This window comes from Zalophus californianus, chromosome 1 (genome assembly GCF_009762305.2).
Source record: "Zalophus californianus isolate mZalCal1 chromosome 1, mZalCal1.pri.v2, whole genome shotgun sequence".
Taxonomy (NCBI): Eukaryota; Metazoa; Chordata; class Mammalia; order Carnivora; family Otariidae; genus Zalophus; species Zalophus californianus.
In genome coordinates, this window is record NC_045595.1 from 114,568,875 (window position 1) to 114,586,165 (window position 17,291).

Consider the following 17,291-nt stretch of genomic DNA (forward strand, 5'->3'; position numbering starts at 1 on the left):
TAGATTTGACCAAAGTAATAAGATTAGGAAAATAGACCACGTGGCTAAACAATGTTTGATACCTTGGTTAATTATAGCTTACTGCGATGGGAGAACAGGGGTCTAGAAAAGGAAGGTAACTTGGTTTTTATATTTATAAAAAACAACCATCTGCAGTCTGGGAAGCCATCACTCAAGGAGTGGAATTTGAGTTATATTTTCACACTCTGACATGCTTGGTGCTACCACAAGGATAAGGCCTCAGATCAAATATGGATCAGATGACTGATAAAGTTATTAAAGGTTTGTCACTTGAAGAATCCCAGGCGAATCATCCTGAATAATCTATAACTTAGCAGTCAGCACCTTTATGATTAAACTAAATGAAAACTTCAATCTCTATATTAAGTAGGTAATATGATTTCAAGTCCCCTACTTGCCAAATGTTGTGCCCTCTTTGGTGGTCATTTTGTCACACGACTGACTAACATTTGCACAGCTGCAGCTTTGGTTCTCCAGAGCAATCTCAAATCTCCATAATAAGCAAAGGATTTCATTTATATACTTCAGGTTTGAGCCTGGAACTTTTTCCTGATACTGTCTCTCTTGGAGGAATCAAATTTGCCTTCTTGAGCCAGGATTATGAATTCAGGAGTGCAAGATGGTCCTCTCAAAGATGACTTTCTTATTTAAATAACCCCCTCTGGGTTAGAAGTGGCAGAGACTAAAATGGCAAGAAATGAGGCTCTTGGCAGGTATGAGAGAGGAACAGCTCCCTTGCCTTATGTCCTCTTTCTGGTGGGCAAGGGCATTCACTCTGACTTTGTTTTAAAGTGCCTGGAGCCACAGAGCGGTTGTCAAAAGTTAATGATATGTTACCCTAAGAAAGATGGATTCCAAGGTGGACCTAAGTAAATTAACGTGTGATCTGTGTGCTGGCTGCTGCCAAATCAGCACATGCACACTCACTTCCCTTCAAGGGCAGGCAGTCCTTGTCTGCAATAAAAATAGTACTTACTCCCTTCTCTCTTCTATCTTCCTATGGCACGAATTTTGAAGGATCTCCTTTATGGTCTCTCCTTTTTCTTGTGAATACCTAGCTATCATTCCTGGGCCATCATTTCCCAAAATTCAGCTTTTCTTCCTACTCGGTATTTGCAGAACTGATTCCCCATCTTAGCTCTCTCATAGGTCTCCGTCAGCTCCAAAGTCTGCTTCTCACCCAAAGGGTCACTGATTAGATGCGCTTAGAGCCAGATCCAGCACCACCTTATTGTGTATGAGAGCACTGTTATCTGTGGGTAACGTGGCTCCAAGGATCAGCCCCTTTAGTCTCTTTTTGATCCAATTTTAAAAGCCTGTGTTCATTCACAATCAACACTCATCTGAAGCAGTTGTACTGTGTGTTCCAAGTCAGGCATATCAAACGCTATAAATATAAACTGAACAGTGCTACTATCAATTATTTGTCCTGTTCATGTCAATGGAGGATTTCTTTCAGCCAATTACAATTGTGTGTGTTTGTGTGTATATGCGTGTATGTGCGCGCGTGTGCTCCCACATCCGCGTTTGCATTAAATAAAACAAAAGGGGAAGGGTAATTTATAAAATCAGAGAATTTGAAAGATATTGAAGTTCTGAAACTTCTTTTTTATCTTGGCAAAGCGTACTCTAGACCATCCTTGAGGAAGAAGAGGGTATGTCTTTTTAAGATGCATTTCCAGTTTTGTAATCTTAGAATCTCATTCGTTAGTTTTTCAATGTTGTCTTTGAAACTGGGTCTTTACATCAGGACTAGCATTTATAACACAGATCATTACAAACTTAATGATAAAAGCCATTCCTTGGGGCTGGAAACTGGCTGGCTCAGTAGGTGGAGCATGCGACTCTCGATCTAGTTGGGGTTGTGAGTTTGGGCTCCATGTTGGGTGTAGAGATTACTTAAAAAATAAAATCTTAAAAAAAATCCATTTCTTGGTTTTAAAAAATCTTTTTTTTTTAAAGATTTTATTCATTTATATGTCAGAGAGAGAGAGAGAGAGAGACAGAGCACAAGTAGGGGGAGCAGCAGAGGGAGAAGCAGGCTCCCGGCTGAGCAGGGAGCCCAACATGGGGCTCTATCCCAGGACCCTGGGATGATGACCTGAGTTGAAGGCAGATGCTTAACCGACTGAGCCACCCAGGCATCCCTTAAAAATATCTTCTAAGTAAGAATTTATTGAGGTTAGAGGGAGCTTTCTTTTTTGAACACACCATACCTAAAATTTTTAAATATAAAATTACATATGGTAAGTCTAAGTCTTAGAATTGGTAATAAGATAGAATATTTGATTAGAAAGGAAGGGGCAAAAAATTCAAAACTCCCACAGCTATGAAATATGCAGTATTAAATAAAAATTGTAAAGCATATTTTCATTAATGACATCAGAAACCTATTTTTATATCTGTTCAAAATGGATAGAAACTTGACCTCTGCAAATTCTCAGGGAAAAATACTAAAAGTGATTTGAACGTAGGTCTAATATGCTCGTGATCTTTCTCAAATGGGGGCTCCATTAAAATTTAATTCAATATCACCTAATATCTTTTCTTGAAAATAGCTTTTGCCTTCCTAGCACTTGTAACCAAAGTCATTTGGTATTTTTCTTTTGAGTTTTATAAAATAAGCCTAATCCTTTCTCCTTGTGGAGGTTTTTCCTTTTTGAGAGGTGGTAGTGGAGGTGGATAGTCCTCAGGCTTACAGTTCAGTGTTCAAAAGTAAGTTTATTCTGTTCCACTTTACTCCGTTTTCCCATTTACTCTCAATATCACCAACCTCATCTTTAGCTTCCATTTTGGAACATGCAAGCCATTTTACATGTTTTTCTTTCCCATCTGTCACCACGCTTGGCTCAAGTGCTCTTTTGTTCTCTTCTCAGGGTCTTTATCCCAGCCTGGGCCTGCTTTACCTTACAAAGGAATGACCACAGTCTTTCTCTTTTGGCTCACAAACGGTGGGTGTTTCCTGTTCCACCACTTATTGCAGAGCCAGGGATAAATTATTTAACCTGAGTCTGTCTTGTCATCTGTAGAAACCTCTCAGGGTTGTTGTGAGGATTAAAGAAGTGAATACACGTAAGGCATTCAGCTCGGTGCCTGGCACATAGAAAGTGGGCAAGCCTTTCCTACCATTTTTATTTTAGAAAATGTGGAAAACACAGAAAACTACATAGAGGAAAAAATTAATATCCCCTGAACTCTTACTACTCTGAGATAACTGTGATCAATAGTAACATATTTCAGCCAATTTTTTCCTCACACATGTAGTATACAAACTGCTTTGTAATCTGCTTTTCATTATGAACATTTTCCCATAATTTAGTGTTCTTTCTTTCATAATGTGATTTTGAATAGTTGTGTTGTATTCCATTGCATGGATGCTCCATAATTCAGTCAACCAATTTCAAGACCGATTTTCATTATCATGAATAATACTTTGATAAGCATGTTTACACCCAAATCTCTAGGCTCATCTTTAACTTCTTTCATAAAATAAGTTCCTAGAAAGGCAATTACTAGGTAAAAGCTATAAAGTGTTTTAAAATTTTTATTACATTTTTTTCATTTTCTGTCCAAAAAGATTGTCCAATTTATACTCCAACCACAGTGTAAAAGGACAGTTTTCCTTTCCTTCAGACTTTTTACTTGTCTCCATGCTTTAATTTTTTTCAAGTGCATTTTTTTTTAAGTAAGCTCCATGCTGGGCATGGAGCCTGACACAGGGGCTTGAACTCATGACCCTGAGATCATGACCTGAGCAGAGATCAAGAGTTGGGTGCTTAACCAACTGAGCCACCCAGATGCCCCCCTCAAGTGCATTTTATTATTTATTTATTTATTTATTTATTTATTTATAGAGAGCAGGAGGGGGGCAGAGGGAGAGAGAGACTCTTAAGCAGGCTCCATGCCTAGCGCGGAGCCTGACTTGGGGCTCAGTCTCATGACCCTGAGATCATGACCCGAGCCGAAATCAAGAGTGAGATGCTAACCTACTGAGACACCCAGGCGCCGCCCCCCCTCCAGTGCACTTTAAACTCAGCTCCAAGCACATTCTTTCTCAAACAAGATATGATCGTTTATTTCACTCAAAGATGTTCAGTATTTCCTATTACTAACTGCTACAAATCAAAACGCCCTGGTTTAAAAGGGAGTTAAAACTTCTACAACTGCCAAGCTCTCTTTTACTCCTAGTTTTTATCAACTTCATTTCTTAATATTTCTTTCTATGAACTCACATTCACTACTTTCTAGATTACTTTTCTTTCCTCCAGTAAGTACCTCTTACCTCAAAACTGATCTTTAAACTCCATTGATTTCTTGATTCTTTTCTTGTCCCCACTCTTTAATTTTTCTTCCTAGAGGCCATTCAGCACTCAATATGGCTCATATTATTAAATAAATATGTTAATTTATCTCAAGATTCATGCATTTTTTTTTTTATTGCTTTGTGAGGAGTGTTTTTCCAGTATTTCATGTGTGTGTTTTGTTTGCGCATTAAACTTGCAGGTTCCTTTATGGCAGAGGTTTGTTCTTGTAGCAGCGGTGGGTTTAATGCACTTTAACTCAGCACACACTCAGTAAGTTGGAACTGGCTGGCTGACAGGTTTTTAAGATGAATTGTGAAGCATTTAGCAGTATTTAAAATACTTTGCAACCCTCCCCATTCTTTCATATATATTGATTATTTCTTAAAGAACATACCACTGCAGTAGTAAATAGTTTTTTAGCCTAATGACCTGTATCAGCATTCTACCTACTAGGTTCCCAAATTTAAACCCATAGTCATTCTCCTTTTCTTTTATCCTTTTGAGTATTTTTTACAGGGTCTCCTCTGGCCCTTTACTGTCTTCCAGACTGAAGTTGGCATGTATATAACTTCTGTAAGAAGGTACACTGGCTGGACGCCTTTTGTGTCCTGCCTCGCAAGCTTGCAGTTCATCTTTCCAGCTGCTGACCATCTGCTCACGTGTAACCTGGGGAACCAGGGAACTATGCATCTTCCACTCTCTGCCCTGAGGTTTCGCTGCTGCCACCTGAACAAGCACAAACTTGAACTTGTAGGCAGAGTGAACCTCTGCAAGGCAACCCTTAGCTGAGGGGTCCAGTTCTGAAGTACGGTCCACATGACTCCTCTGAGGGTCCCTAGCGGAAGCAAGCCCATTGCTGAATGAATTAAAAAAGACAAGGAGAGAGGCAATCAAACAATTATTAAGAGGAGCACATTGCATAAAGCTTCATATACAGTTTTGTATGTGAAGTACATAATTTGCTCTTTTGGCATATAAATGATTTGGGTTTAAGCTGTTTGCTTTCCTAAAATAATGGCATCGATGATAATTAAAGAGGAAATGTAGTATAGTACCATTTGCCAGTGGAAAATGACTCTTAGGCCCTATCTGGAATCATGAAAGCAAGTTCAGATTGCAGGCAAATAATTATGAACTGTCAGAAGATTTTCACCAAAGGCTATCTCAAAGTACCTGAATCTTGGATATAGTCAAGATATTAAACTTCTTTGGTGCAAAGCACTGAAACATACTGGGCAAACTCAAGGTTGTATAAAATATAGTTCTTATGTCAGCCAAACTGGGGAACTAAAATACTTTCCCCTATACAAATACCTGTATAAAAACTTGAAAGACTTTTGGCTGCTATTAGGTGTGTTCCCTAAGAGAATTTGTAGCATTTGAGCCAAACTTTGAAGGATGTGAAGGACTGGCCAAAACCAGTAAGTTGTCTACTTTCACTCAAAGTTATGCTGAACAAACAGAATGGTAACAGCATAAATTGCTCGGAAAAATATAAAGTACCACACAAATGCAAGATACTGATAATGATAACAATATTATTGTTTCTGAAATGGTTGATTATAAGAACCTGCAATTTAGGATTTAAACTTCCAGTAGTACTTCTCATTGATTAAAGGATAGATAATTAAATTTTAATTTCATTTTTCACTTTTTTAAAATTCCAGTGAAAATTTAAATTTAATTTTTCTTTGCATTATCTAGTACTTGTGGAATAATTATAATCTCAGTTAATAAGATGACAGCCTGGTTTTGTATTAAGGTATATTGACATATTAGTTTCAGGTATACAACATAATGATTTGGTATTTGTATGTATTATGAAATGATTACCACAATAAGCCTAATTAACATCTGCCACCACACATAGTTACCATTTCTTTTCTTGTGGTAAGAATCTTTGAGACCTATTCTCTTAGCAACTTTCAAATATACAATACAGTATTATCAACTGTAGCCACCATGCAAAGCATGATATCCCCAAGACTTATTTATTTACAACTGGAATTTTGTACCTTTTGACCACCTTTATCTGTTTTGTCCACCCTCACCCCACCAATCTGTTCTCAGCATCTCTGAGTTCAGGTTTATTTTGTTTTGTTTTAGATTGCATATATAAGTAAGATCATATGGTATTTGTATGACAGCCTTTTTTTTTTAACAAAGGTTCATACTTTAACATAAGGTTTTAACTGCCATTTGAATACATTTAGAGTATCACCTCAATATAAAGGTGATTTCTTGAAATATCTTGACAGAATCTAGTATTTTGCTAGAGTTGCTTTCTTTCTGTTCCTCTTGAGAATGTTTCCCAACAAAAAGAACTCTATACATGATATTATACTGTTTTAGAAATGAAGTGCCGGGGCACTTGGGTGGCTCAGTTGGTTAAGCATCCGACTCTTGGTTTCAAGTCATGATCTCAGGGTTGTGAGATGGAGCCCGTGTCTAGCTCCACACTTAGTGCAAAGCCTGCTTTTCCCTCTCCCTCTGCTCTTCCCCCTGCTCTCTCTCTCTCCCTAACATAAGTAAATAAAATCTTTTAAAAAAATGAAATGCTAAAATATAACTCCAACATAGTAAAAAAAATATATACTCTGTTCAAAGACCTATATCATGATTTTAATTTAAAAAGTAAATTGGTAGACACAATTGGAAGGAAATGTGTATGCTTTAAATAATAGAGAGTATACCAATATTTGTAAAATGTACATTTTAAATTACTTCTGGTACCTCATAGATTATCTCCAAGGAAAAAAATTACAGATAGATGTTAAACTGAATAGCAAGGTAGTATGAGTCTAAAAATAGTTATTCAGCAGTGTGTCTCTTTGTTTTCCAGTATCAGGAGAAAATTGTTATTAAATTCTAGAATTAAATATGCTGTGCTAATGTGCTGAGTCCATTTACATTTTATGGAATAATTTTATTTGTTCTGCACTAACTGGCTGGCAGAGAAATTGAACAATGTTTGGTGATATTTTAAAATTGTAATTCCATCTGACTTATGGAATCTAAATGTATATCTGGAAATAAAAAGTGTTGTGTGCTGTATTTGGCAACTCTGAGAACTGATCTATAACTTTTCCTCACCATTTCTCAGTAGACTTTTCCTGGGAAGTCAGTTGTCATTGTTTTGGCGAGCTTCTCTTTATCTTAAATTGTGCTAACATTTAAAAGGAAAACTATGAAGGTTACAAAAAAAATTTTAAAGATAATTCTTAAAAATTACAATAGTAAGAGCACTGAAACAATACAGAAGTGTGGAGAGTAAAAAGTGAGTATGTTGTGCAATTGGAATATAGCCCTCAATGTCTTCTCCCACACGTATGATATTACAGAATACAACATACACACATATGTATGCTTTCCATAAAAAGGATGAACTGTCACTGGTATTCTTTGACTTTGTTTTTTAACCTTAACAGTAATACCATGACGTTCTTCCTTGTTGGTACATATAGATCTATCTCATTTTTTTCCAGAGGTTATAGAGCATACTGTTTGATAAATGAAAAAAAAAAAAAAACCTACAACAAACCCCTGTTGATGAGCCTGTACCGTATATATGTCTGTGCATGTGTTTAACTCAAACTTGTCTTAAATTATGCAATTAATAGCTGTACAGGAATTTTTAAAAATACATTAAACTATGTGGATGGGTCTTCTAGGCACATTTCAGAGACAGTCCTTTTTCACAGTTTCTTTTATTTACATTTTCAAGTAGTTGTGAGTATAATTTTAAACAATATACGTATGCCTTTATTTTATCAACTTTAAACCCTATGCGTATGATGCAGTACTGGTCTGCAAGGAGATGCCAAACTCTTGGCGTTCCTAAGAGAGATGTTTTAAGAATTTCAGAATTCCCCTGATTCACACATGCCTCTCTGTCACTTAATTTCTCTCTTAAAGTTCTGTTTAACTTTCAACTGTGATTCTCAACTGGGAGGGAGAAGAGTATGTTTTCTCCCAGCCCAGCAGCAGAGCCTATCAGAATCTTTGGGGAGGTCTTTTTCAAAGTACACATGCCTTCTTCCTACCTCAAATGGAAGCATGCTTACCTGGTTGAAAAATCACTGCATGTAATTTCAGAGGTTATTAATTAGGAGTGCTTTGGGCGGATTGTGTAGCAGAGAAAAAACAAGTTAAGAATTCTATATATATGTAAGATACATATATATAAAAGGCCAAGACATTGGTGAACAGTTCTTTTTTCAGGTTAAGGGGCATCCTTGTTTTAGATCTCTTCATTCTCTGTTTATCCCATTATTCCATTATCAGCCCCAACAGAGGACTCTCCTTTCTATTCACTTCACAAGAGTTCCCGTGGAAGCGTTAATGAGCACAGAACATCAAAGCAAAGATGTGGATGCCATAACTTAGGTGGGCTCACTGCTGGGATGAGTGACTAGCTTCTGCATTCTAGACAAGGGCAAGTCAGATTTATGTCCAGTAAAATCACCATCACGGGGCCTTCAGAGTTCAGTGGAATAGTTGAAACGCTGAATATTAACTCTTTCTATGCCAAACCAAATCCCCCATCATCTTTCATACCTTTAAACCTGGTAGAAAATTTCTACAGGGGGGCGCCTGGGTGGCTCAGTCGGTTAAACATTTGCCTTCAGCTCGGGTCATGGTCCCAGGGTCCTGGGATCGAGCCCCGCATCGGGCTCCCTGCTCAGCGGGAAGCCTGCTTTTCCCTCTCCCACTCCCCCTGCTTGTGTTCCCTCTCTCTCTGTGTCTCTCTCTGTCAAATTAATAAAATAAATAAATAAAATAAATAAAAATCTTAAAAAAAAATTCCTACAGGTCTGTGAGTCTCTCTATTTGAAGATTCGTTGTACTTGGTAGAGTGGAATCCAATACTGATGATGACAAGGATATGCTTGTCTAAAGGGTTGGTTTCATGGGGAAGTGAAAAGCCTAAGATGAGAAATATTAATGGGGTTCTCTACCTGTTTTAACTGCAGACTGCAGCTGAATATGTAAAATCGAGACTCCCAGAGGCCCTTAAACAGCATCTTCAGGACTACGAGAAGGACAAAGAAAATAGTGTTCTGTCTTACCAGACCATCCTTGAACAGCAGATTCTGTCAATTGACCGAGAAATGCTAGAAAAATTGACTGTATCCTATGATGAAGCAGGTATGTTTGTCTTTAACACACACACACACACACACACACACACACACACACACACACAGACACAGACTTTTGCTCCCACAGAAATGTCTTTATAGACTTTGGTCAAATTTAAGCCCTTTTCTGAGGTAGAAGATGAAGGGCAGACTGGATTCAAAGTTATATAACATGGATTAACAGTAAGTTTCTTCTCTGCAGTTTTACTATCAAAAATTTCATCAAGAGACTTCTAAAAATGGCTCTTAAATCAAATCCCTTTAAAATTTTCGCTTTTTTTTTAATGGAATTTTTCTGGCCTTTTATGAACCATGTACTCTTATTGATTTAATCTTTGAAAGTGTCACTTCAGTTTTAGATACCAACTAAAAACTTTTACATCCAATAATCCCAGGATTGTTACTTGCTTCAAGTATTATTTTTTTAATTTCAGAGATTTTCTTTTCTGAAGAGGTACCATTTTTTTTCCTTGAAGTTTCAAGGCTTGACTTTCTTTTCCTTTAGCTCCTCAGATAAATTCTCATCCTTAATACCCCTCTGGTGACTTTGGCTCACTCCCTGCCATAAATTCATCCCATCTAAGGGAGTTTCTTAATCAAGGCATGGGCAGACCTCCTATAACACCATTTTAATCTATTACAAGGTCTGTCAGCTAAAACCCAATTTTAGTGAAACCAGTACAGTATTACTTGGAATTTAAAAATCCTTAATAAAATTAAACTTAAGAGAAATATTCTGATTAAAATTGTCATTACTTACCCCTTCCTCCTCCCAAATGGAGGAAAATATAGGAAAATAGGCTGCTAATGGTCAAACGTTGGTAATATTAATCCTCATTTTAATACCAGGAACTTCTGTCTTTAGTTTCACAAAGAAGTTAGTTTACATTTTATTTTCTTCCTCCTGATCTCAGCATTCTCTGTGCTGACATTCTTAACATTTGATTTCAAGCTTGAAGAGCAAACGGAAGAGCAGATTTAAAAAGCAAACATCACGCTACATATGCCTAACCACTATAGCAATTTTCTAGTTACTGATCTGCTCCCATTTACATTCCACCCTCCAAGCCCTTTACATCCCTGTCAGACAGGATTCACACTTCTAGCCCAAGGCATCTCTACTCCTTCTTATTCTCTTTTGCTTATTAATTTTCCAGACACATTGGCTTTCTTCTGCCTGTTAGGGGGCTAGTTATTTGATCTCTGTATTTGTCTTGTTTTTAACATTCTTTTCTTTGGAATTCACATTTATCTCCTCTCTCATCCCTAATGAAATAAAGTAAGGCTGTGATCAACCCAATCAAAATAATATAAATATTCATAGAATCTTAGAGATCATAGATCTCATGTAGTCCACCCACTTCATGTTCCCACAACCATTTTATGTTGAGAAAACCGGAACCCATAGACTTGCCTGAAATCACACACTTAGATGTAGAGCTGGGACTCCAGCCTCCTACTGACTAATCCAGTTGGGCTTTCCCCATACTCATGCAGGTTCTCATTCCCTCAGAAGGCATTTGTTAATCCTAGGCAGTTGGGAGATACGGGGAAGAGTGTTGAAAAGGTAGGGAGGAATCTGAGATGTAGAAAACATAGATCTTGCTTAAAGTCTAGCTGGGGAGCTCACACATCTGTGTACGGCTTCTGGAGAAAAATTCCTGAGGAATTGGGGAATAGGAACACTCTGTAATAGCTACACGCTATCAGAGTTAAGCTGAGGGATGTGGAGTAAAGGAATAGTGAAAGTGGCTCAGATTTTTAATGGAATTCTTTTGGGGCCAGCATTCATTTAAACCATGAAGGACAAATGATGAACATGGTTTTATGAAGAGAAGAGAGACACAGTCTGTGTGGATGAAGGGGCCCAAGTGGAGACCAAGGTGGCAATGAACATCAGACTCAACCTCCTCCCACTCAATTTTAACTTCTTTGGGAATAATTTTTCACTCACCTTCACTGTTGTTAAGCAGCTACTAATCTGCTGAGGTACCCCTGTATGTGGACTTTAGGGGCAAATACTTTGGCATGGAAGTTATCAGTAAAGCCTGCGGTGTGAAGCAGTGGAAAGAATACAGGCTTGGGAGCCAGAGATCTAAATTGGGGGACTTTTCCCTCTACCTTAATATTGGTATGATCTTTAGCAAATTAATCTGTTAGAGCCTCTGTTTCTGCATCTATGACGTTGGGCTAGTAATATCTCACAGGGTTACTATAATAAAACATAGCATGTTTGGAGAAGTCCTTAGAAATCATATTGCAAATGCTACTAATGTTGAATGAGAACAGATTTGGATCTTGTCTGTCCCTCAGACCAGTTTAAAATACTCTTAAGAGTTTTTCTTGGCATATAATGTTCGTGAAGGCAGAGGGAAGTCTTTAAAAAATGAAATTTTGAAAAATGATCTTCAGAAGCTTTGAGAAGTCAAGCAACATCTATTTGTTAAATCACCTACTCTGGGCTCAGTTTGCCCTTGGTCATTCCTGCATGAGGTGACACATTTTATGGGGGCTGAGTATATGTATATGAATAAATGAGTGTCACTGCGTGTTGTCAGATCAAAAGGTCACTGCCTCCTCCTCCATTACCCATATACTAAAGATTTCATTTAAAGAAAGAAGAGAAAATACAAAAAAGATATTGCTATTTAACAGAAAAATATTTCATCATATTACAAAAGAATTGGGATAGAAAATTGGGGAAAAAACTATCTATTTATCTATCTATCTATATATATATCCAGTACCTTCAGTTATAAACATCCTACACTAAGACACTCATCTGCTTCAACTGCTTAGCTTCTCATGCTGTCCTGGCTCTGATGTTCTCGCATTCTTAATTCAGCTCTCCTGGTTCGAAGAAGTAGTTAATTGTTAATTGGACACTAGCCTGATCTCTAGAGGGGTTAATTTGTCTTTAATGCTCATCCACTGATAAATCAGTCTGAGTGACTTAATGACAGTTGCCACCATCTGTGGCTTCTAAACTTCTTAAAACCAATTAATGAAAAAAATCCTTAGACGCTTGTCTGAAAGCATTGGCTTAGAACATTTTCTCCCTCCCTCCTCTTTCTTGGTCTTTTCTTCTCAGTGTTCTCTCTTTTCCTCTAAGTATACAGACCTTAATGCTTTACTCATCCACAGTTCAAATATCCAGCAACCTGACAAACCTGAAATTTAGTAAAGAAATGGGAAGTAAGGAAACGCCACCTGCAACTATACCATGTTGCTGAATTCTTGGGCAAACCCGTACAACAGAGGCTTTAGATTCTCACCTAGAATCTATATATTTTTATTTTATATTGTTCTCATCAGTTAGGTTATATTTTTCCAATGCAATTATTTTCTTTTTTAAAATTCTTTTTCTGACTTTGAGTGTTACATTTTTATTGCAGAAATAGAGATAAGTAGAATGATATAAGAGAATAGTAATTATAAATAATCCTACCATTGTAAACATTTTTGTGTATTTCTGATCAAAGCATTTTTGCAATATGGTTGATATTCTGCAGTTTTATATTCTGCTTTCTTCACTTAACATTAGTACATCAGTGCTTCCTCATTATCAAACCTCTTTATGTGAAAATAATTTTAATGGCTGCACAATATTCTGTTCTTGAAAATACTAGTCACTAAACATTCTTCTATGTTGAACATTTATGGTTTTTGTTTTTGCTTTTGCTATAATGAATAATGCTGCAGTGAATATGGTGGGCATTTGTTCTTCATTTCATATTACTCTAGAGAATAGACTTTAGAAAACATGAGTTTAAAATTAGAATTAAGGGGCACCTAGGTGGCTCAGTTGTTAAGCGTCTGCCTTCGGCTCAGGTCGTGATCCCAGGTTCCTGGGATTGAGCCCCGCATCAGGCTCCCTGCTCAGCGGGAAGCCGGCTTCTCTCTCTCCCACTCTCCCTGCTTGTGTTCCTTCTCTCGCTGTGTCTCTCTCTGTCAAAAATAAATAAAATCTTTAAAAAAATACAATTAGAATTAGAAGGTGGGGGAAAGGGATGATAATTGGAGCAGAGACACTGAGGGCAGTGAGGAATACAAGTAGAGTAAATCCACAGAAATCCATAAAAACAGTTGCCATACTCCCAGCATTGTACTATACTCTGCAAAATCAGCATTCATACACTATATTATAGAATTAACATTGTTGATCTTCATAGTAGTGACCTTAATTCACAGAGAATGTTAATTATATTTTGTATATAAAAATAGGAATTGTGTAAACCAGTTCAGAAAGTGGTTTATTTTTAAGTTTTGACAGGAATAAAGATGTTTTGTGGCATAATTGAAAGAGTACCTGGAACCAAAAGACCCAGACTATATTCTAACTCTACTGCCAACCAGATGTATGATCTTGAGTGAGTCACCAAACCTCCCTAAGGCCCATTTTCCCGTAAATCAAAGGCACAGGGGCTCCTGGGTGGTGCAGTTGGTTAAATGTCTGACTCGGTTTTGGCTCAGGTCATGATCTCAGGGTCGTGAGATCAAGCCCTGCATTACACTCTGCATGCTCCGTGAGGAGTCTGCTCAAGTTTCTCTCTCCCTCTTCCTCTGCCCCTCCCCATGCTCACACTCTTTCTCTCTCTCTCTCTCAAGTGAATAAATAAATCTTAAATAAATAAATAAATCTTTAAATAAAAGGCTTGGACAGGATCTCGTAGAAGTCTTCCATTTCTAAAACTGTAACTGGTCTCTTGACACTGGAAAAGTCAGGTTGCCATAGTTTCTCCAAGGTTGTATTTAGCTTCATCTTGAACCTTCTGCTTGCTCTACTGTCTTTCTCTTTTCTCACACAACCTGTGTGATCTGTACAAAATATGTGACTAAAAAAACCATTCTCAGCTTTCCTGGCATCTGCACATGAAAATGCCTAGACATACTTTTGTTAGTGGGATGGGGAATGAGACTATAAGAGTCAAGCAAAACTAGATTTTGGAAGGAGAGGTTCTGAGCCATCATTCATGGATCCTCATTAAGACAGCGTAGGTATTTTTATTAGCATTTATTAATACTAAGCAAAATTCAGAGTAAGAATTGGGGTGTATTTTGCATTTGATCTATTAATGTTTTTATTTGAATTGAAGTACAGGTTCATACACATTTCAGTAGGTTGGGCTTAACATACAGACATTTTCAAAGAAAACAGTGACATGATTTGAGAAGAGATCAAAATAGCATTTCACACTGTCTCACAGAACATGATTAACATAAATTTTCTTAATTTGTCATAGTGGGCAAAAGTTGAAGGGCTGAAATCGCAGGAGAGGGAATCTTTCCTCTTATTTATTTTTATGCTGGTATATTATTCATATTTCTCTAAATAATCTCAAGTTGTTTTTAAGGTTTTGTTTGTTTTGTTTTTTTAGTTTGGGCATGAATAAATAACCTACATATTCTCTTGTTAAGGATAAAATAGTATGGCTTGTAATGCCTTGTATTTGAGGAGAGTAGGCCCAGTTATTTGAGAGTGATATTCTCTACCTCACACTCAGGAACCCTAAGGCATGAAAAACAGGAGTAAAGAGCTGCCCACCTCCTTTGGGGAACAGCCAAGTGTACCTGTAGTGGGCGGCCTGCCCAGTCATGCCATCTTGCTGCAGGCCTCGGACACAGTTGCCTAAGTTACTGATCAGAGCTTCTTCTCAGAGTTAAACCTAAGACCAGTAAGGATTTTATTTCTGTTCTGACAGTTTACTCAAAACCCATATAGCTTTCCGACGAGCGTATGTTTCCACCTTGTAGAAAGAGCACTTATAAGTAGAACGTGAACCAGATAGTGCAGATGAGGGAAGGAGAGAACTCAGCTGGCTGTTTATTGTGTTCATTCGGGCATCAGTTAAACCTAGGGACCTGTAGATCCACTTACAAGTGTCAGGCAATCACATACAATGAATTTTTCAGCCTTGGCTTTGTGATTCCCTGATGCAGCTCTGCATTAGAAGTTCCCGGGAGCTGTACCCAACCAAGCAAAGCTACCTGTCATGAAGACACCAAGTACTATGATGGACGTTTTGGATAAATAGCTTTTAAAAAGGGTGGAGAATGTGCTCTGAGCAGTTTAGGAAGTAGCCGGAGGGTTACCTCCTATTGAGCTTATTTTATTCTTCTTAAAATAGACGGTACCTAGAAGTTACACCTACGATTTAATTGAGCCATTATTGTCAGAGTAATCCGTGATCTCAAAAGGAAAGCCATTTACTGTCATGGGGAAAAAATTGAACACCCAAGGGGAAACCAAACCCAGGAAAGAGACTGTGAATTATTTAGGGCCCTTTCAGGTTTTCTGAGAACATAAGAAATGCAGTAAAAGGCATGTGCAGGAAGTTCTTCACTCCAATAAATAGAGTGAATTTCTCAGTATGTTTCTCAAACATGTCCTGAGGGAAGGAGTAGCACTAAGGTTTCCTTACATTATATCTTCAATCAGGACTTCATTTCTGGGCTCAAAAGATACTTTTGCCAGAGCCTTGGTGACAGGATTTGGAAAAAAGGGAAAAACAGGGACCCAAAAGAAACTTATTAAGGGAAATTCAGTATTCATTGTGCGACCTCTGACACCAACTTCTGAACTTCTTTTTTTTTTTTAAGTAGGCTCTGTGGAGCCCAACACTGGGCTTGAGCTCATGACCCTGAGATCAAGACCTGAGCTGAGATCAAGAGTCAGATGCTTAACCGACTGAGCCACCCGGGTGCCCCCCAATTTCTGAATTTCTGTAAAAAATTAAATCTTTTATTTTTCCATTATAAGAGTAATAGAAATACATTTTAGGACATTTTCTAAAATGGCAAAATAGAAAAGATAATCTCTAATTCTACCACTTAAACGTAACCACCATCTTTAGTATAATTACTTTTACTCATTTTTCTCTGTTGGGTTTTAGTTCTTCATGCCCAATTATATATATTTCATTTAAGACTGAAATGTAGTCATATTTCTCTATGCTCTTATAAACTACTCAGAAAAGTAATCGGTAATGGTTGCATAATAACCTATTGAGTGGATATGCCATAGTTACCATTCACATAACCTTTTAATATTTCCAGCATGGTGCCTCCCTTTTTTATCCACGTTTCAGTTCTTATCACCATATAGAATCCCTGAATTTGGAGGTCTGTGAAAGATGAGAATGGTAGTACTATTAACAAAAACATAATGAGGACTTTTGTAATGCAGCCAATTATTAGTCATGTAACAATGGGAGCAGAAGACTAAAATAGGGAGTCAGAATCCACTTATAAACTGAGAACTCTTGGCCAACGATAACAATCTTTTAAACCATGCTAATTTGAATTTCAGTTAAAATTCTTCCATTTCCCCTTTTTATCATGGATTTCAAAAGCCAAAAGATAAGGGTCAGGGAGTAGTAACAAAGTGACTTTGCCATCTACAAACTAGAAAACTCTAGGCATAGCTGTTGGAAAGTATCCAAAAAGGTGATCCATGAGCCCTGGGGCTGGTCTCCATGTCCATGACGGGACATTGCCCCTCTCTCTGCTTGCTTTCTTCCACTGCTAAAAAGGACATTGCATTAGGTATCTTCTTCAGTTGCTGTCAGCTTTACCATTGTGTGATTCTGTCTTTAGTTCATTTGACATTCATTGGTTTATTCATGTATTCAGCCTGTAAATATTGAGCACCTTCGAGCCAGGCATGGTGCCTCCACTGGGAATGCCCAGATGACCATGTGGTCCTTCACTTGCAGGTGTGTGTGTGTGTGTGTGTGTGTGTGTGTGTGTGTGTGCGCGTGCACGCGCGCAGACAGCGGTAGAAACATAGAGCTAGAGGACAGTGCAATTGGTGCTGTAGAGGGTG

The 17,291-nt window shown here is 37.7% G+C and overlaps 1 protein-coding gene across 1 annotated transcript in view; it reads left to right on the forward strand.

Moving 5' to 3' along the window:
• The window catches only part of PPM1L (protein phosphatase, Mg2+/Mn2+ dependent 1L), a 296,935-nt gene that overhangs the window by 189,586 nt on the left and 90,058 nt on the right, over window positions 1-17,291 (forward strand). The window contains exon 2 of the mRNA XM_027583090.2: window positions 9,299-9,473. Coding sequence (XP_027438891.1) covers window positions 9,299-9,473 — 175 coding nt within the window. The remainder of the gene's footprint in view (window positions 1-9,298; window positions 9,474-17,291) is intronic.